Source organism: Somniosus microcephalus, chromosome 21 (assembly GCF_052327205.1).
Source record: "Somniosus microcephalus isolate GS21.2 chromosome 21, FLI_Smic_1.0, whole genome shotgun sequence".
In the NCBI taxonomy this organism is placed as follows: Eukaryota; Metazoa; Chordata; class Chondrichthyes; order Squaliformes; family Somniosidae; genus Somniosus; species Somniosus microcephalus.
Genome location: NC_141007.1, coordinates 12748912 through 12774385, shown reverse-complemented (window position 1 = coordinate 12774385; position 25474 = coordinate 12748912). Strand labels below are relative to the sequence as shown.

At 46.7% G+C, this 25474-nt stretch overlaps 1 protein-coding gene across 1 annotated transcript in view; it reads left to right on the top strand.

Annotated features, from left to right (window-relative positions):
- The window catches only part of LOC147102609 (unconventional myosin-XV-like), a 388701-nt gene extending 364045 nt beyond the window's left edge, over positions 1-24656 (top strand). The window contains exon 14 of the mRNA XM_085964088.1: positions 24327-24656. Coding sequence (XP_085820214.1) covers positions 24327-24656 — 330 coding nt within the window. The remainder of the gene's footprint in view (positions 1-24326) is intronic.
- The last annotated feature ends 818 nt before the right edge of the window (positions 24657-25474 follow it).

Sequence of the window (25474 nt, the reverse complement as noted above, 5' to 3'; positions counted from 1 at the left end):
CGGAGGTTCTTGTTCTTGGTGCAGAGGCGATTCTGACCCCCTTTCATCGGTTTGCACTGCTACTGGGTCTGAAGTAGATACAACCGGTATGTCGGGTTCATCCCCATGTACTCGAGACATGGGGTTGACGCATTCCTGTGATGCTAAGATCTGATCGACGTGGCGTCTCACAATGTTCTCCCCGACATCCACTGTGTACATTAATGGCCCCTGCCTTGTACATATCGTTCCGGGTTGCCACTTCTCTGTTCGATAGTCCCGGGCCAAGACTGGTTGCCCTACATTGAAGCTCCTTGTCGGCTTCTCGTTGATGTGCTGGAATTGTTTGTCCTCAACATTTCTTCGCACATTTGGTCTGAGCAAGTCCAGACGAGATCTCAACCTTCTGTTAAAGAACATCATGGCCGGGGTCTGGTTGGTAACTGCATGTGTCGCGTTTCGGTAGGCTAATAAGAAATTGTCCATCTTATGCTGTAGTGGAATTTCCTCGTCGCACATGGCCTTTATCGCCTTCTTAAAGGTTTGTACGAACCTCTCAGCCAATCCATTGGTGGCTGGATGATACGGGGTGGATGTGTAATGCCTTACCCCATTCCTTTTCATGAATTTTTGGAACTCGTCGGACACAAACTGTGGTCCATTATCAGAGCAGATCTGCTCTGGCAAACCGTTTCTGGCAAATATGGTCCGTAGGACTGCAATCGTTTTCTCTGTAGTGGTTGAAGGCATCTTTATCACCTCAGGCCACTTTGAATGAGCATCCACTGCTATTAAGAACATTAAGTCCATGAATGGACCAGCGAAATCAATGTGCACCCGTTGCCATGGAGAGGAGGGCCACTCCCATGGGTGTAGAGGGGCATGTGGTGGTGCATTTTGGACCTTCTCGCATCCTAAGCAGCTCTTAGTTAGGTCTTCGATTTGTTGATCGATTCCCGGCCACCACACATAAGCCCTAGCTAGGCTTTTCATTTTCACTCCCCCCAGATGACCTTCATGTAGCTCATTTAGCACTCTCTCCCTTAACTTGGGTGGAATCACCACTCTGGATCCACACATCACTGTCCCCTGGCATACTGACAGCTGTTCTCTTCTGGATGAGAATGCTGGCAACAGTGAGTCGCCATGTGTTGGCCATCCCCTCACCGTCAATTCATATACCCGTGACAGCGTCGGATAATTGCGGGTCTCCTTCTCTACATCCGCGTTTGATACCGGCAATCGTTCAATTATCGACGAATAAAATATCTCGATAGGGTCCACTGCTGGTGCTTCCTCCACAGTAGGCAGTGGCAGGCGCGATAGCCCATCAGCGTTCCCATGCTGTATCGTGCCTTTATATTCTATTTCATATTGATTCGCCCCTAGAAACAGGGACCATCTTTGTAACCGCTGTGCAGTCATTACTGGCACGCCCTTCTTAGGATTAAAGATGGAGACAAGTGGTTGGTGGTCAGTCAGCAAGGTGAACTTCTGTCCATGCAGATAGTGGTTGAATTTTTTTACTCCCCATACTAGGCTGAGGGCCTCCCTGTCAATCTAGGCGTAGTTGCGCTCGGCTGAGGTTAGTGACCGAGACGCAAAGGCTACTGGCCTCTCCAACCCGTCTGGGAATTTGTGCGACAGCACCGCTCCAATGCCATAGGGTGATGCATCACATGCCAAACGAATTGGTAGTGCTGGGTTGAAATGGGCCAACACCTCTTTTGATGTGATCAATTCTTTATACTTCTGGAAAGCTCGTCTACGTTCATCATCCCACTTCCATGGTACCCCTGTTTGCAGTAGGGTGTTCAGCGGGTGTAATACCGTAGACAAATTTGGTAAGAACTTGTGGTAATAGTTTACCAGCCCGAGGAACGACCTCAGTTGTGACACATTTTCCGGTGCTGGAGCCTTGACTACTGCCTCTATCTTGTCAGGGGACTTATGTAACCTCTCTTCATCGATGACGTGGCCGCAATACAAGATCTGTTTCTGGAAAAACTCGCACTTGTGGCGATTAGCTCGTAGCCCATTTTCCTTTAATCTGGCGAGCACCTTCTCCAAGTTAGCGAGGTGATCACCGTCATTTTCGCCCGTGACCAAGATGTCGTCCAAGTAAAACTGGGTTCCTGGAATCCCTTGCAGGACCTGATCCATCGCCCTTTGCCAGATAGCCGGAGCCGAGGCTACTCCAAACACCAGCCGGTTGTATTGATAGAGACCTTTATGAGTGTTGATCGTAAGGTAATGTTTCGAAGCTTCTTCTACCTCCATTTGCAAGTACGCCTGGGCTAGATCAATTTTGGTGAAGCGTTTACCACCAGATAGCGAGGCGGAAATATCCTCAATTTGTGGAAGCGGATATTGCACCATGTGAAGGACTGGGTTCACTGTCACCTTAAAATCCCCACAGATGCGGACCTTCTTTGGTTCCCCAGGCGTATTACTCAACGACCTCTTCATTACAGGAACGATGGGTGTAGCCCACTCGCTCCAGTCCACTTTGGACAGTACTCCTGAACGTTCCAACCCTTCTAGCTCTTCTTCAACCGCTGGTCTGATCGCATAAGGCACTGGTCTGGCCTTCAGAAACTTTGGGCTTGCATTATCCTCTATTTTAATTGTTGCTGTTATTCCTTTTAGTGTTCCTAGTCCCTCCTGGAACACTTCTTTTGCGTCAGTTAGCATTTTTGACAGTCGTCCAGGTGTGACGTCGTCATCCTTTTTGGCCTCCACCTTCAGTGCCTGTATGGAATGCCAATCTAAATGTATCTTCCGGATCCACTCACGTCCTAGCAGTGGTGGTCCTCCATTTGGCAATACATATATATCCATTTTAGGTATTTCCTGACCTTTATATGTCACTTTCACCCTTATTTTTCCTTTGGGGTAGACTTTTTGCCCCGTATACATCTTCAAGACAATCTCTGTAGCTTTCAAGGGTATGTGTGAAAATAGCCGCTTGTAGTCTCTTTGATTTATGACTGTTAGAGCTGACCCTGTGTCCAATTCCATTTCCACTTGGACTCCGTCTATCTTGAGTGTAACCCAGATAGTCTGGTGATCCTCCATTTCGGTTACATTATGTAGTTTCAGACAACCCAGCTCCTTGCTTCCGGAGTCTGTGTCACTTTTCTGTTCGTCTGAACCACTGTCCATCATCTGGTGTACCTTTTTGTACTTCTCCTATGGAGATTTCTTACTGTTGGTTTTCTTCCCAGACCTGCAGACTCTTGCTATGTGTCCTGCTTTCCCACACTGTCTGCACACTTGGTCCTTGAACCAACAATCTTTCTGGTCATGTGTTGTTCTGCCGCAGCGATAGCACTTCCCTGTTCCATAGGTCATTTCGTTGGTGCCATATTCTTGCGGTCTCCGTTGTATCTCTGCAGCGCCCCTTGCGGCTGCTTCGTGTGGTACTGCCATACTGAAAGCTTTGTCCAGCATAAGGTCCTTTTCTGATAGAAGCCGTTTCTGGGTTCCTTCACTTTGTAGCCCACACACAAACTTGTCCCTTAACATGTCTGCTAGTCCCGCTCCAAACTGGCAGTATTTCGATAGCTTGCGCAGTTCCGTTAGGTACTCAGCATTGCCTTCGTCTTTGTGTTGGTTCCTTTTATGGAACTTAAATTGTTCTGCTATCAGCAGTGGTATGGGGTTTAAGTGGTCCTGTAGGATTTCTACTATGCTTTCAAAATTCTTGTTTACCGGCTTCTCTGGGGTTATTAGATTTCGCAGTAACCCATAAGTTTTTGCACCCATGGAATTTAACAGAACCAGTGCTTTATTAGCGTCTGGCACTTCATTCGCCCTGCAGTACACCTCAATACGTTCCACATATGTTGTCCAATCTTCGACTTCATTGTTGAACGTAGAGATACTGCCACTCTTCGGCATCCTTGGTTGTGCGTTAACTATCACCAATGGCGCCTCCCGCGCTTCCCCTCCTTCTCCGCTGGCACAAAATGGCATCCCCCGCGCTTTCCTTCCTTCCTGCGCTCGCCCGTCTTCTCCGCTGCGGCTTCGCAAAATGGCGTCTCCCACGCTCTTCCTTCTTCTCCGCGGCTCAATGGCGCCTCCCGCGCTCTCCCTGCTTCTCCGTGGCTCAATGGCATCTCCTGCGCTCTCCCTGCTTCTCCGCGGCTCAATGGCATCTCCCCTTGCTTCGCCCCGCGGACCCTGATCAGCCCGTGATCCCTGGCTGTGCTCTGCGCGTTCGTCTCTTGATATTTGTCGACGCCGCTCAGTCTAGAACCCGTCTGTTTCTTACCCTCTCTCTCTCCGGTTTGCAGTATTTTTCCTCGACGCCGCTCGGTGATCAACCCCCAGCTGCGCCCTGCTCTCTTCACCCTCTTTCTTACCCCGTCGACGCTGCCCGGCTCTCTCTCTCTGCCATCGGTCGGCTCCAGCCGCCGCTGCTCGGGAAGGGTCTGCTCTGGACCTGTCGTTGGTCCCTTACTGCTCGTTGTGGCTGGGGAACCAAGCCCGGCTCTCCACAGCCTCCCCAGCGAAGTTGGATCGCTGCCCGACTGCTGGGCGGTTGCTCGCGGTCGACGCCCGTGTTCCTGGACTCGACTATTTTTTTTTTATGTTGCAGGTAGATTCGCATCAACACTCATTGCCACTGTTAGATCCGTGGTTCAGTGGATAAATAATTACACGGATGCTGTACATAAACAAATAACAGGTCTTTACTGGAGGAGGGTAATCTCTAGACTGGGGTACAGAGGCATACGCACAGCTTATATACCGGTGTGGTCACTGCCGGTACTACAGTATACAGGAGCTGTAAAAAGTAGTTCTGACTTAAAGCACATACACTACAACCACCACCTAAAGCACAATGTCCTTCTTGCATACATCAGTGTCCAACTCCTTTATCAATCAAACAAACTCATAGAATCTTACAGTAGGAGGCCATTCAGCCCATTGTGCCTTACTGGCTTTTTGAAAGACCTATACAATTAGTCCCGCTCCCCTGCTGCTTCCCCATAGCCCTGCAAATGTTTCCTTTTCAAGTTCTATATCCAGTTCCCTTTTGAAAGTTTTTGTTGAATCTGCTTCCACCGCCCTTTCAGGCAGCGCATTCCAGATCACAACAACTCGCTGCGTTAAAAAAAAATTCTCTTCATCTCCCCCTTGGTACTTTTGCCAATTATCTTAAATCTGTGTCCACTGGTCACTGGCCCTCCTGCCATTGAAACCGTTTCTCCATTTTTATCCTATCAAAACCTTTCATCATTTTGAACACCTCTGTTAAATATATCCTTAACCTTCTCTGCTCTAAGGAGAACAACCCCAGCTTCTCCAGTTTCTCCACATAACTGAAGTCCCTCATCCCTGGTACCATTCTGGTAAATCTCCTCTGCACCCTCTCCAAAGCCTTGACATCCTTACTGTCAATCATTTCTCTATCAGTTTTGGAAGGCTGACTTGTCAATTCATTTAGACACATCGCCCAAAACCCATCTCCATACTAGACTGATTATCAACAAGTTTTGAACTCTCACTTCGGTTGACTCTCAATGGCCGACACATTATATCTGTTCTTAGTTGTGTCATTTCCAAATTCCGCCACGGTACAGCTGTCTATTGTTAAGCAGCTTCTTCTCCGCACATTGATCACCATGGAGTTATTTCGGGACTTGTTCACCAGGCTGACCAAAGGTCGGGTAATCTTAAGCTGTTAACTTTGCTTATCAGTGTTAGCATCTTTTTCAGATGCCAATTTATAACGTGACTCTATCTAGTGTGGTTCAATTAACAAGATCACAAGGCAATTACAGATGAAGAAAACTATTCGGCCCATCCTCGTTCATCCATTTACAAAGACCGTTGTTGCAGCAATCATTCCTCACAGAAATTACAAGTCCTTACATCCTTTTGCATAAGCCACCCATGCGGTCATTGCCTGGTAGGCTCACCCAGGGCTGACAGATAGGGTTTGTGACATAATGAGGGGCGGGGAAGGGGCTCTGAAATGCTTGGCCAATGTGCTGGCCAAGACTTCTGAAATATCCAGGTACTGGAGCCTCCCTCTAAAACAGATCTGGACTGAAACACGCTAACACATGTATACGTTTCTCCAATTTGTTCAGACAGGATTATCGGTTTATCTGGACAAACCCTTTGTGTTTCCCAACACTCTGCTTCCCAACCTCAGGGCTCCCCACTCGCCAGCGAGGAATTTCAACATTTCTACAAGTTACATTGCATAGAATGACACAGAATCTGCAGCATAGAAACAGGCCATTCGGCTCAACTGGTCTATGCCGGTGTTAAGACTCTACATGAACCTCCTCCCACTCTAATTACTTCTTCCCATTCAGCCCCCATATCCCTCCAGTTCCTTCTCCCTCAGGCATCAAGCCTCTCCTTAAATGTGTCAATGCTAATGTGTCGCTCAGAGGAACCTTGTACCAAGACAGAACTTTCTGGTTGCACATCTGACCGGCCTGTTTCTTTCCTGTTAGAATAGACAGCTGCCATATTGGACACATCTGGTCTGCACAGACTGGCCCACTATAAGCAGCTTTCACTTATTGCTCAGGATGACATACATTGGCGGCATTGTAATACAACTGGAATCAGGAACTTCGGCAGTTGTGCAGGAGACAGGGGAGTGCCGTGACACGTAGGGACGGTGCTAGTCTTTGCTTCATGTTGTTCTCTACTTTGACTCCAGTGCTCCTTTAACGGCTGCCTGTTACAGGTCCCTGGCCAGTTTGATGTAGAGTGCGTTGGTGCCCAGCTCAGACACTCTGGGATTATGGAGGCCATCCACATTAGAAAGGAAGGCTATCCTGTCAGAATTCTGCTCACGGACTTTACCAGCAGGTACGGTTATACATGTTATGATGCCTTCATGGGCATTGGCCCTGGCGGTGGAGGGGGGGGTGGGGAGGAGGTGGAGGAGGAGGGGGGACAGGAAAATCGGAGTGACACTTTGTGGCCAAAGATAATCTTTTCCTTTAAAATGCTCCTTGAAATGCTCCATTGTCACTTTCCTAATGGCAACTAACTGGGAATCCGACATTAGGGCCCACTATTCCATCGCTCACGCAGACCTACTTTAAGGTGGCCCAGGTAAAAATGGAACTAAAGGTGGGGGACATCATGCTGCCAGTCCCAGCTCTTCTGATGACGTCAGGATGGAAGGGGTTGGATTCAAGGAGCGCCTATCCCAATCCCATCAGAATGTAACCATGTTGAAAAATGAGCAGAGACCAGATCCTGCCCCAAATCCCTCAATCCCCTCCCTCTCCCCGCTGGACATCCGCCCTCACCCCTCCCTTCCAGGCCCAGGAATTTGCGAATATACAGTAAGCTTGTTATGCTTGATAGAGCCAAGTAACTGCCACTGATAGATAGAAAGAGAGAGGGAATGAAAGAGAGAAAGAGAGAGAGAAAGAAAGAGAGGGAGAGATAGATAAGAGATAGGGAAAGAAAGAGAGAAAGATAGCGAGAGGGAACAAAAGAGGGAGAGAGAAAGAAAGAGAGGGAGAGAAAGAGAGAAAGAAAGAGAGAGGGATAGAAAGAAAATGAGAGAAGGAGAGAAAGGACGAAAGGACTTGAATGCATACAGTGCCTTTTCATGCCCTCAGGATGTCCCAAAACACTTCACAGTCACTGGACTGGAGAGAAACTTGGAGTGGGAGGGGGAGGATCCAGTTGTCGTGGTCCATGTTGGTACCAACGACATAGATAGGACAAGGAAGGAGGTTCTGCTGAGGGAGTTTGAGCAGCTAGGGGCCAAATTAAAAAGCAGAACCACAAGGGTAATAATCTCTGGATTATTACCTGAGCCACGAGCGAATTTGGCTAGGACAAATAAAATTAGAGAGTTAAATGCGTGGCTCAAAGACTGGTGTGGGAGAAATGGGTTTTGCTTCCTGGGACACTGGCACCAGTACTGGGGCAGGAGGGAGCTGTTCCGTTGGGACGGGCTTCACTTGGCCAGTGCTGGGACTAGAGTCCTGGCGGATCATATAACTAGGGCTGTAGAGAGGGCTTTAAACTAACTAGTGGGGGGGAGGTTCCTAGAGAGCAAATAATAAAAATGACAACAGAGAAGGTAATAGACTTAGGTAGCAGTGGGGAAATTAAAAACCAGAGCGTGTCAGGAAGGGGCAGAAGGTATGGAGTAAAAGGTAAAGTAATAAAAAGGGCAAAAGCAGGAACTAAGTGTCACAAAACATCTTTGAAAGTTCTCTATCTGAATGCACGTAGCATTCGTAACAAAATAGATGAGTTAATGGCACAAATAGCTACATATGGGTATGATCTTGTGGCCATTACAGAAACATGGCTGCAGGGTGACAATGCCTGGGAATTAAACATACCAGGTTATTTAACGATCAGGAAGGACAGGCAGGAAGGAAGGGGAGGTGGGGTGGCTATGTTAATAAAGGAAGGAATCACTGTAATACAGAGAAATGATATTGGGTCAAAAGATCAGGATAATGAATCAGTTTGGGTGGAGGTAAGGAATAATAAGGGGAAAAAAACACTAGTGGGCGTAGTCTATAGGCCTCCGAACAGTGGCAACTCTGTTGGACGGAGTATCAATCAGGAAATAGTTGAGGCTTGTAATAAGGGAACATCTATAATTATGGGGGATTTCAACTATCATATTAATTGGACAAATCAAATTGGGCAGAGCAGCCTTGAGGATGAGTTCATTGAGTGTATTAGGGATGGGTTTCTTGAGCAGTATGTAACTGAACCGACCAGGGGGCAAGCAACCTTAGATCTGGTCCTGTGTAACGAGACGGGATTAATTAAAAATGTCCTAGTAAAGGATCCCCTTGGAATGAGTGACCATAACATGGTTGAATTCCATATTCAATTAGAGGGTGAGAAGGTTGGATCTCAAACAAGCGTGCTAAACTTGAATAAAGGAGACTATGAAGGTATGAGAGCGGAATTGAGTAGAGTGGATTGGGAAAATAGATTAAAGGGTAAGACAATACATGATCAGTGGTGTACATTCAAGGAGTTATTTTACAACTTCCAAAATAAATATATTCCACTGAGAAGAAAAGGGTGTAAAAGAAAAGACAGCCATCCGTGGCTAAGTAAAGAAATTAAGGATAGTATTCGACTACAAACAAGGGCATATAAGGTAGCCAAATCTAGTGGGAGGATAGAGGATTGGGAAAACTTTAAAAGACAGCAAAAAATAACAAAAAGATTGATTAAGAAAGGGAAGATAGATTATGAAAGTAAATTAGCAAAAAATATAAAAACAGATAGTAAGAGTTTTTATAGTTATATAAAAAGAAAAAGGGTGGCTACAGTAAATGTTGGTCCCTTAGAGGATGAGACCGGGAAATTAATGGTGGGAAATATGGAGATGGCAAAAACACTGAATGAATATTTTACATCAGTCTTTACAGTAGAAGACACTAAGAATATCCCAACACTGGACAAACAGGGGGCTAAAGGGGGGGAGGAGCTAAACACGATCAAAATCACTAAGGAAGTGGTACTCGGTAAAATAATGGAACTCAAGGCGGATAAATCACCTGGACCTGATGGCTTACATCCTAGGGTCTTGAGGGAAGTGGCGGTAGGGATTGTGGATGCATTGGTAATAATTTTCCAAAACTCCCTGGACTCGGCAAAGGTCCCGGCAGACTGGAAAACTGCTAATGTAACACCCTTATTTAAAAAGGGCAGTAGACAGAAGGCTGGAAACTATAGACCGGTTAGCCTAACATCTGTGGTAGGTAAAATTTTGGAGTCCATTATTAAGGAGACAGTAACAGGACATTTGGATAATCATAATTTAATAGGACAAAGTCAGCATGGTTTTATGAAGGGGAAGCCATGTTTGACAAATTTGCTGGAGTTCTTTGAGGAAGTAACGTATAGGGTGGATAAAGGGGAACCAGTGGACGTAGTGTATTTAGACTTCCAAAAGGCATTTGACAAGGTGCCACACAAAAGATTATTGCTTAAGATAAAAAATCACGGGATTGGGGGTAATATTCTGGCATGGATAGAGGATTGGCTATCTAACAGAAGGCAGAGAGTTGGGATAAATGGTTCATTCTCAGACTGGCAAACAGTAACTAGTGGTGTTCCGCAGGGGTCAGTGCTGGGTCCCCAACTCTTTACAATCTATATTAACGATTTGGAGGAGGGGACTCAGTGTAACATATCAAAGTTTGCAGATGATACTAAGATGGGAGGGAAAGTAGTGAGTGAGGAGGACATAAAAAACCTGCAAGGGGACATCGACAGGCTAAGTAAGTGGGCAGAGATTTGGCAGATGGAATACAATACTGGAAAGTGTGAGGTTATGCACTTTGGCAGGAAAAATCGTAGAGCAAGTTATTATCTTAATGGCAAGAAACTGGAAAGTACTGAAGTACAAAGGGATCTGGGGGTCCTGGTGCACGAAACTCAAAAGGTTAATATGCAGGTGCAGCAAGTGATTAAGAAGGCCAATGGAATGTTGGCTTTCATTGCTAGGGGGATAGAATATAAAAATAGGGAGGTATTGCTTCAGTTGTACAAGGTATTGGTGAGGCCGCACCTGGAATACTGCGTACAGTTTTGGTGTCCATACTTAAGAAAGGACATACTTGCTCTCGAGTCAGTACAAAGAAGGTTCACTCGGTTAATCCCGGGGATGAGGGGATGGACATATGAGGAGAGGTTGAGTAGATTGGGACTCTACTCATTGGAGTTCAGAAGAATGAGAGGCGATCTTATTGAAACATATAAGATTGTGAAGGGGTCGGATCGGGTGGATGCGGGGAAGATGTTCCCGATGATGGGTGAAACTAGAACTAGGGGGCATAGTCTTAGAATAAGGGGCTGCTCTTTCAAAACTGAGATGAGGAGGAACTACTTCACTCAGAGGGTGGTAGGTCCATGGAATATGCTTCCCCAAAAAGCTGTAGAAGCTACGTCATTACATAAATTTAAAACAGAAATAGACAGTTTCCTAGAAGTAAAGGGAATTAAGGGTTACGGGGAGCAGGCAGGAATTTGGACATGAGTCTAGGTTCGGATCGGTCATGGCCCTGTGGGTAGCGGAGCGGGCCCAGGGGCCGTGTAGCCTGATCCTGCTCCTATTTCATGTGTCTAATTCTGTTAGACTCAGGAGATGGTTCTGTGATAGTGGATTGGCGGTTAGGATCAGATCAGCCATGATCTTATTGAATGGCGGAGCAGGCTCGAGGGGCCGATTGGTCTACTCCTGCTCCTATTTCTTATGTTCTTATGTTCTTATGTAAACAAAAATGATAGTCGTGCTGCACCCAGCCAGGCCCCACAAACAGCAAATGATCTGATGGACCAGTTAATGTGGTTTTTTTCTGGTGTTGGTTGAGGGAGGAATGTTGGACAGGACACTGGGAGAACTCCTCGCTCTTCTTCAAATCTTTTCCAACACCCATGTGAGGCCTTCCTTGCATTTATATTCTGTACCTCTTGTGATGTCACCCACCTGCCAATTAAACTTTTTGTTCATTTTTTGTACCTGTTCTAAATTTACCTGGGACTTCAAATCCCTTTGTTTATTTACAACCCATTTAGCCTATCTTCCCATTTTTCATTTTATGCCCAAAATGTACTATATTATGTTAAACTGCGTTTGCCATTGCCTTGCCCAACTCAATCTATCTAGGTGCTTTTGCAATTTTCTGTTTGCTTCTTCAACATTCACTTAGTATCATCTTCCATCATTGACATCTTCCCCTCTATTTCCAAATCCAGGCAATTTATATACAGGGGTAAATGCTCACAGGAACATAAGAACGTAAGAAATAGGACCTGGAGTAGGCCATTCGGCCCTTTGAGCCTGCTCTGCCATTCAGTAAGAGCATGGCTGATCTTCGACTTCAACTCCACCTTCCCGGACTATCCCCATATCCCTTGATTCCCTTAGTATCCAAAAATCTATCGCTCACTGTCTTGAATATTATCAATGACTGAGTCCCCACAGCCCTCTGGGTAGAGAATTCCAAAGATTCACAACCCTTTGAGTGAAGAAATTTCTCCTCATCTCAGTCCTAAATGGCCAACTGCTTATTCTGAGACTGTGACCCCTGGTTCTAGATTTCCCAGCCAGGGGAAACATCCTCCCTGCATCTATCCTGTCAAGCCCCTTAAGAAATTTATGCTTTTCAATGAGATTACTTTTAATTCTTCTAAACGGTAGGGAATATAGGTCTACTCTACTCAATCTCTCCTCATAGGACAATTCCCCCATCCCAGGAATCAGTCTGGTGAACCTTCATTGCACTCCCTCTATGGCAAGTATATCCTTCCTTAGGTAAGGAGACCAAAACTGTACACAATACTCCAGGTGTGGTCTCACCAAGGCCCTATATAATTGTAGTAAGACTTCTTTACTCTTATACTCCAACCCTCTTACAATAAAGGCCAACATACCATTTGCTTTCCTAACTGCTTGCTGTACCTGCATGTTAACTTTCAGTGATTCGTGTACAAGGACACCCAGGTCCCTCTGAACATCAACATTTCCCAATCTCTCACCATTTAAAAAAATATTCTGCTTTTCTATTTTTCCTACCAAAGTGGATAACTTCACCCTTCTCCACATTATATTCCATCTGCCATGTTCTTGCCCACTTGCTTAACCTGTCTATATTCCTTTGCAGCCTCTTTGTGTCCTCCTCACAGCTTACTTTCCCACCTAACTTTGTATCATCAGCAAACTTGGATACATTACACTCGGTCCCCTCATCCAAATCATTGATATAGATTGTAAATAGCTGAGACCCAAGCATTGATCCTTGAGGTACCCCACTATTTACAGTCTGCCAACACGAAAATTCTCTCTGTCTTCTGTCTGTTAACCAATCCTCAATCCATGCTAATATATTACCCCCAATCCTATGAGCCCTAATTTTGTGTAATAACCTCTTGTGAGGCACCTTATCGAATGCTTTTTGAAAATCCAAATACACCACATCCACTGGTTCCCCCTTATCTACCCTGCTAGTTACAACCTCAAAAAACTCTAACAGATTTGTCAAACAAGATTTCCCTTTCATAAATTGGAAGAATCGGGCCTCTACAGGCATTCCCTGTAAGTCTGTGGTGTCCTTGTAGTGAGATCACGGGATCTTGGAATCCCTCCTGTAGAGGGCTCCAGCACCAATTCCTGAGAGACACCTCTTGTCACTGCCAAGATTGTTCATTTTGTTCCAACTCTCTTACTCCTATCTCCCAAACAATGTCCCATCCATGCCGCAAGTTGCCTCCAGTTCTACGTACCTTTTCAGTAGTAATTCTTGTGTGGAACTTTATCAAATGCTTTCTGAGAGTCCATGTATCTGACATCCTCTCTCCACCGCCTCAGTGACTCTGCCGAGGGACTCTATTAGGTGAGTTAGACATGGACTACCTTTCATTAAACCAACAGAGGTACTTCAATCAATAAGAACCTGACCAGCAATGTGAGGTGCCTGAGAGCCTCATTATGAGGCTGGTATTATTTATATATTTCTACATATAAAGGGGGCATTAAAAAATATAAGAAATGATGGGAGTGAATAACATGGATGGATTTATCTTGGGCTCAACTCTGAGTAGTAGAAGCTGAACTCATGGAACCTTTCATACTTTCAATCTCCTTTCCACCAGCAGGTCTGCACATGCCGAGGTCTGATCATATGGAAAAGGACAACCCATAACCTCTAACCCCTTAAAAAACGGATCTCCATCCTCATGGCAATATGGGGTATGGTAACCACTGGTTATGATACTAGGCCAGTAGCCCAGAGTTCATGAGTTAACATCACAAGTTGTTAAATTAAACTTCTAAAAATCTTTTAACTTGCGGGCTGGCATCAGGAAAAAACCCAACTGGTTCACTAATGTTCTTCAGACAAGAGACCCTACTATTCCTGCCTAGCTGGTCTGGCCTACAGGTGCCTCTAATTGACTCTTATGGATAGAAATGAATCCTTGCCTGTTTTTGGGACCACACTTGGCCTTGAGTTAGCAGAGAGGCCCAACACCATTAGACTGTACCTCGGGCCTCATCTACATCTTCAAAGGCCTATCGCGCCTCCACAGCCAGCTCGCCTTGTGAGAAAAAACTATTTTGGAGGCCCTCGGGTAAGTTCAGGGAGGGGGGATGGAGCAGGTAATAGGGAGAGGTCCAATCACCAGGACCGTGTAGTTGAGGGGAGCACTCCTGTTCCTCCTGGATCCACAGAAAGATGCTTCTTAAAAATAAAATTAAATACTTTTGGTTGGCGACCACAGAGGCTGGTGAAGAATCCTGCCCAACCCCGGCTCCCCCATCCAGATTTCATTTCTCAAGGGGTCATGAACATATTGAAAGAACCTAACATGCGCATGCTAACTGTAGGAACACACCAACCATACAATTAGGAACACAGAATTGTACAAGACCAGAAAACCATTGCAACATATCTGGCCCGTCCCAAAGTTCATATAGAACCAAGTATCAGCTTGCCTCGGTAGTAGAGCTCTTGCTTCTAAATTGGAAGGTTCTGGATTCAAACACCACTCAAGGAAGTGACTACGTGGGCTAGTCTAAGCAGCGTTGTACGGAGGCAATGTTGTACCGAGGGAGTGTTGTACAGAGGGGAGTGAGATAAATCGTGCCATTTATGTAGAAAGGACTTATGAAATATACTGGGCGGCCTGCTGGTGGCGCTGTCCAGGGAGAGTATAAATACTCGGGCACGGGCCCAGCTTGCTCAGGGGCATTTTGTAAACAGGAACTAGTGAAGGATAACTAGACTTCCATGTTGTGAAACAGTCGATTAAAGCCTTGTTTAATATTCTGACCAAGTGCCTAGTAGTTTTCATGACAATTTAATCGACTGTTTGCTGCTCCATGCTCTGAGTGGTTTTGGGAACAGACGGCTACGACTCAAATGGTAGAAGGGAACCAGAGGTAGTAATCAATCCATCATGGAGAAACTACTCTGACCCACCCGTCTTGACCTGGCCACGAAGGTTTCGGTAAATGGACACATTTTGAGGGCACTAATCGACTCATGCAGTTCTGACAGCTTCATCAGTGAGCAGGCTGTCAGTAAGTTAAAACTGCGTATTTACCCCTCGGACAGGGAAATTGCAATGGCTCTGACGACACTGACCACCAACTCTTCCGGCTTTTGTCTTGTCGACCTTATTCTCAATGGCCGCACTTATTCCTCCACCCGGCTCGGGGTGCTCAAAAACCTATGCAGTGATGTGCTTGTGATGAAATATATGCCTTCATCACCCTCTGTGTTTTACCTGCTTTGTATTGTGTGTGTACCGCCCCCTTTTTCCTATTGTGTGTATTGGCTACGCCCCTGTCTGTTGCCATATAAAGGTCTCAAGAGCTGTATGAGTCATTCTAGCAGGCGAACCCGATGTGTAAAGACCTGCAAAGTTCTTAGTGATTAAAAGCCTTCAGTTGAATCCTTAAACTCCTTGGCCTAGAAATTGGGTTTTGGCGCAGCGACGGCTTTAGCGCCGGAAGTTAGTGCCGGAGCTAAGTCGCGCTGGTCGGGCCAAAAATTCACTACTTCTGCGCCCAAACGGCTGCCGGCGCTGCTGAAAGCTGTTAGCGCCTGAAAACTGGCGCTATGCGCTGAATTTCGGCGCTATTCCGGCACTGCGGCGCCCGCTGCGGTGCGGCAGGTTCGGGAAGTGCAGGCCTCCTCCTTCCCTTAAGGAGGACCTGCCTGCACCCGGCCGCGGCCCGCGAAAATCTTTTTAAAAATGAGCCCGGCACCTCGGACAAGTGCCGGGCTTGCTTCTGTTCCGGGGGGGGGGGGGGGAAGTCCGGGGAGGGAGCTGCGGCCAGGCGGGCGGCGGGAAAGCGGCCGGCCACCGCGGGGCCTTTAATGCGCCGGCGCAAACTTGTGCAAGGCACCTCTGCCAGAACGTTGCTTGCGGCTGCCACGGGCGAGGCGGCCGCAAGTCAATTTCCCAGTTCGGGCGGGTTACCATGGCAACCGGGACGCTGCGCACACCGATGACGTCATCGGTGCCGGCGCAGCGCTACCGGTCTACCGCGGCGGAAGGGCCCCAGGCAATTTAGGCGCCAGCGCCAATTGCAGCGCTAGGCCCTCTAGCGCCGCAAAATCGGCGCTAAGGGCACTGAATTTCTAGGCCCTTGTCTTTGGGTTATCGATGGCACATCAGTGCTCCTGGGACAGGATTTCGAGAAACAACACAAAAGACTCACTTTTGAGTTTGGAGGGTCAAAACCAGAGCTTACTATTTCTAAAGTACCATTTTGTGCGCTTTCGGCGGCTTCGCTCGACGAGCCCTCCTTGTTTGCCAATCTTTCCCCCCGATGTAAGCCCATAGTCACTAAATCATGACGTTTCAGCCAAGATGATCTATCCTTTATCGAGGCAGAGATCTCTCGCCTTCTAGCTGATGGTATCATTGAGCCATGTTCATCTTCCTGGCAGGCTCAAGTCGTCGTTGTTAAAAATCCTCTGAAGCAACACAAGAAACGCCTTTGCATCGATTACTCGCAAACTATTAACCAGTACACCAACCTGGATGCCTACCCACTACCACGCATCGATGACATGGTCAATAACCTTGCCAACTACAAGATATTTTCAACTTTTGACTTAAAGAGCGCATACCATCAAGTACCGTTAAAGAACTCTGACAAAAAGTATACGGCCTTTGAGGCCAATGGTCGGCTTTACCAGTTTCGTCGCCTTCCATTTGGGGTCACCAATGGGGTGGCCGTCGTCGAACGGGCAATGGATAGCCTAGTCAAATAGGAGAACTTAACGGACACTTTTCCATATCTGGATACATAGATACATAGAAGATAGGAGCAGGAGTAGGCCATTCGGCCCTTCGAGCCTGCTCCGCCATTCAATGAGATCATGGCTGATCATCCAAATTCAGTACCCGGTCCCTGCCTTCTCCCCATATCCCTTGATCCCTTTAGCCTTAAGAAATATATCCAATTCTTTCTTGAATATACTTAATGAACTGGCCTCCACTGCCCTCTGTGGCAGAGAATTCCACAGGTTCACCACTCTCTGGGTGAAGAAATTCCTCCTCATTTCAGTCCTAAATGGCTTACCCCTTATCCTTAGTCTATGACCCCTGGTTCTGGACTCCCCGGCCATCAGAAACATCCTTCCTGTATCTAGTCTGTCCAGGCCTGACAGAATTTTATAGGTTCCGATGAGATCCCCTCTCAATCTTCTAAACTCCAGTGAGTATAAGCCCAATCGACACAATCTCTTCTCATACGTCATTCCTGCCATCCCAGGTATCAGCCTGGTGAATCTTCACTGCACTCCTTCCATGGCAAGAACGTCCTTCCTCAGGTAAGACGACCAAAACTGCACACAATACTCAAGGTGTGGCCTCACCAAGGCCCTGTACAACTGCAGCAAGACATCCTTGTTCTTGTACTCGAACCCTCTTGCTACGAAGGCCAACATACCATTTGCCTTCTTAACCGCCTGCTGCACCTGCATGCTTACCTTCAGCGACTGGTGTACAAGAACACCCAGGTCTCTTTGCACTTCCCCTTCTCCCAATCTATTACCATTCAAATAATAATCTGCCTTCCTGTTTTTGCCACCAAAGTGGATAACCTCACATTTATCCACATTATAGTGCATTTGCCATGTTTCTGCCCAATCACCCAACCTGTCCAAATCGTGCTGGAGTTTCACGACATCCTCCTCACAGCATACCCTCCCCCCCAGCTTTGTGTCGTCTGCAAATTTGGAGATATTACATCCAATTCCCTCGTCCAGATCATTAATATATATTGTGAACAGCTGGGGTCCTAGGACCGATCCTTGCGGTACCCCACTAGTCACTGCCTGCCACTCGGAAAACGACCCGTTTATTCCAACTCTTTGCTTTCTGTCCGCCAACCAGTTCTCTATCCAAGTCAATACCTTGCCCCCAATCCCATGTGCCTTAATTTTGCACGCTAATCTCTTATGCAGGACCTTATCGAAAGCCTTCTGAAAGTCCAAATACACCACATCCACTGGTTCTCCCTTATCTATTTTACCAGTTACATCCTCAAAAAATTCCAGTAGATTAGTCAAGCATGATTTACCTTTTGTAAATCCATGTTGACTTTGTCCGATCCAGTCACTGCTTTCCAAGTGCTCTGCTATTACATCTTTTATAATCGACTCTAGCATTTTCCCCACTACCGATGTCAAGCTTACCAGTCTATAATTCCCCGCCTTTTCTCTACCACCTTTTTTGAATAGTGGGGTAACATTAGCTACCCGCCAATCCATGGGTACCGTTCCAGAGTCTATCGAGTTCTGGAAGATGACCAGCAATGCATCTACTATTTCTAGGGCCACTTCCTTAAGTACCCTTGGATGTAGATTATCAGGCCCTGGGGATTTATCGGCCTTCAGTCCCATCAATTTTCCTAACACCATTTCCCTACAAATACTGATTTCTTTCAGTTCCACCCTTTCATCAGACCCTATGTTCCCCGGCATCTCTGGGAGGTTATTTGTGTCCTCCTTTGTGAAGCCAGAACCAAAATATGTATTTAGTTGGTCTGCCATTTCTTTGCTCCCCATTATAAATTCCCCCGATTCTGACTGCAAGGGATCTACGCTTGACTTCACCAATCTTTTTCTTTTCACATATCTATAAAAGCTTTTACAGTCAGTTTTTATGTTCTCTGCAAGCTTACTCTCATATTCTATTTTCCCTTTCTTAATTAATCCCTTTGTCCTCCTTTGTTGAATCCTAAACTGCTCCCAATCCTCAAGATTATTGCTTTTTCTGGCCAATTTGTATGTCCTCTCCTTGGACCTTATGCTATCCCTAATTTCCCTTGTTAGCCACGGTTGGGTCACATTTTTTGTTTTATTTTTATGCCAAACTGGGATGAACAAATTCTGTAGTTCATCCATTCGGTCTTTGAATGTTTGCCATTGCTGATCCACCGTCAACCCTTTGAGTGCCATTCCCCAATCAATCCTACCCAACTCGCTCCTCAGACCATCATAGTTTCCTTTATTTAAATTGAGGACCCTAGTCTCCGAGTCAACTACTTCATTCTCCATCTTAATGAAGAATTCGATCATATTATGATCGCTCCGACCCAAGGGGCCTCTTACAACAAGATTGCTAATTAATCCTTTCTCGTTACATAATACCCAGTTTAAGATGGCCTGATCTCTGGTTGGTTCCTCGACATATTGGTCCAGGAAACCATCCCGTAAACACTCCAGGAATTCCTCCTCCACAGTATTGTTACTCATTTGGTTGGCCCAATCTATATGTAGATTAAAGTCACCCATGGTGACTGCTGTGCCCTTATTGCACGCTTCTTTAATTTCTCTTTTAATGCCATCCCCAACCTCCGCCTTACTGTTTGGAGGTCTATAAACCACTCCCACTAACGTTTTTTTCCCCTTAGTATTTCTCAATTCTACCCATACAGATTCCACCTCATCAGAGCTAATATCCTTCATTACAATTGTGTTAATCCCTTCTTTAACCAGTAATGCTACACCACCTCCCTTTCCTTTTTGCCTATCTTTCCTGAATATCGAATACCCCTGGATGTTGAGTTCCCAGTCCTGGCCTTCCTTGAGCCACGTTTCCGTAATCCCAACCAAATCGTATTTGTTTACTTCTATTTGCGCAGCCAATTCATCCACCTTATTACAAATGCTCCTTGCATTAAGACACAGAGCCTTCAGGCTTGTTTTTTTAACGCTCTTAGACCTATTAGAATTATTATTTACTGTGGCCATGTTTGATTTAAACTGTTGATTTCTCTGACTGCCACTTTTGTTTTTCTCCTTCCTATCTTTTGCTTTTATCCTTGTTTCCCTTTCCTCTGTCTCCCTGCTCAGGTTCCCAACCCCCTGCCATTTTAGTTTAAACCCTCCCCCACAGCACTGGCAAACACTCCCCCTAGGACATTGGTTCCAGCCCTGCCCAGGTGCAAACCGTCTGGTTTAAACTGGTCCCACCTCCCCCAGAACTGGTTCCAATGTCCCAGGAACTTGAATCCCTCCCCCTGGCACCATTCCTCTAGCCACGTATTCATCTGAAGTATCCTTCTATTTCTACTCTGACTAGCACGTGGCTCTGGTAGCAATCCTGAGATTACTACCTTTGAGGTCCTGTTTTTAAATTTATCTCCTAACTCCCTATACTCCGCTTTTAGGACCTCATCCCGCTTTTTACCTATATCGTTGGTGCCTATATGCACCACGACAACTGGCTGTTCACCCTCCCCTTCCAAGATGTTCTGGAGTCGCTCGGAGACATCCTTGACCCTTGCACCAGGGAGGCAACACACCATCCTGGAGTCTCGTTTGCGGCCGCAGAAACGCCTATCTATTCCCCTTACAATTGAATCCCCTATTACTATAGCTCTACCCCTCTTTTTCCTCCCATTCTGTGCAGCAGAGCCACCCCTGGTGCCAGGAAGTTGGCTGCTGCTGCCTTCCTCTGATAAGCCATCCCCCCCCCAACAGTACTCAAAGTGGTGTATCTGTTGGAGAGGGGGATGGCCACAGGGGACCCCTGCACTACCTGCCTGCGCCTAGTACTCTGCCTGTTGGTCACCCGTTCCCTTTCTTCCTGTCCAACCTCTAACTGCGACCTCCTCAAGCAACAACTGGAAAAACCCATGCTTCGTTCCATCGATGAAAATCTCCCTTTCGTGGTCGAGTGCGATGCATCGGATGTGGCGATCTTGGCTACCTTGAATCAAGGTGGTCGACCCGTTGCATTTCTGTCTGGAACTTTGCAGGGTAGCGAGCTCTATTATCCTCCTGTCGAGAAGGAGGCTATGGCTATCATCGAAGCAGTACGTAAATGGAGTCATTTTCTCGCTCGTCGCCATTTCACGCTTATAACCGATCAGCGCTCCGTGGCCTTTATGTTGGATAACTGGAAGTGCACTAAGATCAAGAATAACAAAATACAGCTCTGGAGGATGGAATTGGCCGCCTTTGGCTACACCATACATTATCGACCCGGCTAAGAGAATGTGGCCCCGGATACCCTCACACGTGCATTCTGCTCTTCCATGTCAACTTCGACTCTGGCGGATCTTCATACTGAATTATGCCATCCTGGCGTTACCCATATGTTGCACTTTGTGTGATCTAAAAATCTCCCGTTTTCTACGGAAGACGTGAGAAAAACATGCTCCACTTGTAGAATTTGCACGGAATTAAAACCGCAATTCTTCCGTCCGTCAGATGGCTCGCTCATACACGCTACACAGCCTATGCAGCGACTCAGCATTGACTTTAAAGAGCCACTGCCTTCCTCAACGCGAAACACCTACTTGCTTACTATGGTGGACGAATATTCACGCTTTCCCTTTGCTTTCCCCTGTCCCAATATGCCTACTTCCACAGTGATCAAATGCCTTGATCAGGTCTTTTCCCTTTGCGGTACGGCCAATTTCATCCACTCTGATCGGGGTGCCTCCTTCATGTCAAGCAAACTCAAAAGTTATCTTTCCCTATCGGGGAATCGCCACAAGTAGAACAACACCGTATCATCCTTTTGGAAATGGACAGGTTGAGATACATTTGGAACGCTGTTCGTCTTGCACTGAGGTCACACAACCTATCAGACTAGCAGTGGGAAGCTATGCTCCCTGACGCATTGCATTCCATCAGGTCTCTTCTTTCTACATCCACCAACGCTACTCCTCACGAACGATTCTTCGGGTTCCAGTGTCGCTCCACTCATGGGACATCCCTACCATCATGGTTGGCAGCACCTGGCCCTGTGCTGCTCCGAAGATTCGTCCGATTCTCTAAGAGTGATCCCCTCGTCGACGAAGTGGAACTGACGGATGTCAATCCCATGTACGCATACGTGCGGTGCCCTGATGGCTGGGAATCCGCAGTGTCATTCCGGGATCTGGCTCCCTGCCCAACCGGTCCCACGGACCCAATCGAGGGTGGAACCCGTATCAATGACGCTGATACCCTGCGCTCCTCTGAAGATGACGCCCTACCTGGGACATCAAGGGATCTGCCAGCTATTCCGTCGGATCAACCCGGGGAACAGAGCGCTCCCCGCGGAATGGCCACCCAAAGCCAGGACGCCAGTCAGTCACCGACTACTGGGCAGATTGAAGCCAGCTCTGCGCCTGTGGGGGCCCGCACCCGGAGCCACGATCTCCCCGGTCCCCCTCAGGTCGATCAAGGTGACACGGACTCTGCCAGCCCGCTGGTACGAACTAAGCAACCCAGGGACCAAAACACAGTCCGAGGAGACGTGCCTTCCGGCCACCAACAGATATCCAAACGCACCCGGAGCCACGATCTCCCCAGTCCCCCTCGGGTCGATCAAAACGACACGGACTCTGCCAGCCCACTGGTACGAACTAAGCGACCCAGGGACCAAAACACGGTCCGAGGAGACGTGCCTTCCGGCCACCGAAGGAGATCCAAACGCCTGCGTCTATTCTTAGTCCACCTAATTTGGTAGAAAGAAGCCGCGGACTTCCAATCTTTCAGGCGGGAAGAATGACATAAATCGTGCCATTTATGTAGAAAGGACTTATGAAATATACTGGGCGGCCTGCTGGTGGCACTGTCCAGGGAGAGTATAAATACTCGGGCACGGGCCCAGCTTGTGCAGGACATTTTGTAAACAGGAACTAGTGAAGGATAACTAGACTTCCATGTTGTGAAACAGTCGATTAAAGCCTTGTTTAATATTCTGACCAAGTGCCTAGTAGTTTTCTTACGTCAGGGAGTGCTCTGTGCAAGCAGTGTCGTATGGAGGGGAGTGTCGTACCGAGGGGAGTGTCGTACCGAGGGTGAGTTGTCTTTTGGATGAGACGTTGAAACAAGGCCTTGTTCCTCCCGTTGAGGTGGATGTTAAAGATCCCACGTCACTTGTTGAAGAGAAGCAGAGAATTCTCTCGGTGGCCTGGTCAACATTCACTCCACCAAAACTGACTAATGAGTCGTTCATCTTTTTTGCAGTTTGTGAGATTTAGCCTTGTGCCCATTATCTGTCACGTTACCTACAAGTCAACAGTGACTGCACGTCATTGGATATGCTGCATAAAGGCAAATTCCTTCTTCCATCAATATTGTGCTGAGTTAAGCTAGAAGATGAGTGGCAGAATTAAAGAAACTAAGGGGATAATTTTCACCGGGTGGGCAGTAATGTGATGGAGTGAATCACACACCCATTGTTGAACCCATCTGATTCTCATTCCATTAGTAGGAAAGGGATGAATATCAAGCAGGTTCTCCAACAGGCGTGCGATCCATGCCAGCACATTGCTAAGCAGGCAGTGAAAATTACCCCTTAAATCTTCGACAAAAATATTTTGTTTCTGTCGCAGACTCATTGGGGAAAGTATTTTCTGTCCAACAAAAATAGGATTGCAAATCAGGAGCACTGAGAACTTAAAGAAAAGACTGCTTTTCACATGAAATACAATTCTCAGTCACCATGTAGTTCGAAAGATGCTCAGCAGCATTTCGGGGGGAAAAAAAGAAACTTTGTCTGTTGCTAAGAGAAATTGGGCTGCCCGCTCACCCTCACCCCTCGCTGTGCTTCTCTGCCCCACTGCAGGTACAGCATTTTACTGAGGTGGAACGATGTGCATTCCTCAGACACTGAGCTCTGCTCTTCTATTCTAGAGAAGATCACAGGCGGGACTCCGGGGTTCTATCAGCTAGGAGTCACCAAGGTAATTAAATCATTGGCACTTGCACAATGGAGTTACATATTGCAGAAAGTGAATCCTGGTAAACATAGGAAAACCGGGAACTGAGGGATATTCAGATGGTACAGACTGGAGAACAGTAGGATATATGGAGGATGCACACTGGGGCACAGTGGGATATATAAATGCACACTTGGGAACAGTGGGATATGTAATGGATGGGCACTGGGGAACAGTGGGATAGATAGAGGGTTAACAGAAAGTACACGTTGGGGAACAGTGGGATAGATAGAGGGTTAACAGAAAGTACACATTGGGGACCAGTGGGATAGATAGAGGGTTAACAGAAAGTACACGTTGGGGAACAGTGGGATATACAGATGCTACAGGTCAGGAAATAGTGGGCTAGGTAGAGGATGCACATTAGGGAATAGTGGGCTATATAGAGGGTATACACTGGAGTTATGTACCTGTGAACAGTGGGATATACAGAGGGTATACATTGGGGAACAGTGGGTTATATTGAGGGTACACATAGGAGGAAGAGTGGTAAAATGGACAATGGAAAAGGTTTACAAGAGCCTGATAGCTGTAGAGTGACACAGAGGGAGTGATATGGAGCTGTTGAGGTATGTTGAGGCAGATCTCGAGTTTAGTGGCACTCTGTCCATTGCTTTCTCAGGTGTTTCTGAAGAAGCAAGTTTTCAATCAGTTGGAGAATTGTTGGAGGAAGACCCAGAACTGGGCGGCTCTCACCATTCAGAAGAACATCCGTGGCTTCATCAACAGGAAGAACTTCCAGCTCTTCAAACACAAGATAGTCATCATCCAGTCTCACATCAGGGGACACCAGGCCAGGTCAGACTCCTCCGCACCATTAGAGAGCTTGGCATGTGCAAGATATACCATTGCCTTCTCGGCAGTGACACTTGCCGGCAACAATGAGAGGCTCCCTGTCATCAGGCACTCTTACCAGCTCATAGAAAATGGCTTATACCAGCCAAACCAATAGGTTCCTGGCTCCAGACAGCTCTGGCAGTCATCCTTACATAAGAAACATAAGAAATAAGAGCAGGAGTAGGCCATACGGCCCCTCGAGCCTACTCCGCCATTCAATAAGGTCATGGCTGATCTTCTACATCACCTCCACTTTCCCGCCCGATCTCCATATCCCTTGATTCCCTTAGTACCCAAAAATCCATCGATCTCAGGCCTGAATATACTCAACGATTGAGCATCCACAGCCCTCTGGGATAGAGAATTCCAAAGATTCACAACCCTCATCTTAGTCCTAAATGGCCGAACCCTTATCCTGAGACTATGACCCAACCTCTCAGCATCTACCCTGTCAAGCCCTGTAAGAATATTATAGATTTCAATGAGATCACCTCTCATTCTTCTAAACTCCAGAGAATATAGGCCCATTTTACTCAACTTCTCCTCATTAGAAACCCTCTCATCCCAGGAATCAATCTAGTGAACCTTCGTTGCACCCCCTCTAAGGCAAGTATATCCTTCCTCAGGTAAGGAGACCAAAACTGTGCACAGTACTCCAGGTGTGGTCTCACCAAAGCCCTATATAATTGCAGCCAGACTTCTTTACTCTTATACTGCAAACCCCTTGCAATAAAGGCCAACATACCATTTGCCTTCCTAATTGCTTGCTGTACCTGCATGTTAACTTTCTGTGATTCGTGTATAAGAACACCCAAATCCCTCTGAATCCCAACATTTAGTAGTCTCTCACCTTGAGCAGAATGGCTGATCTTCACCAGAATAAAAAAATATTCTGCTTTTCTATTCTTCTACCACAGTAGATAATTTCACATT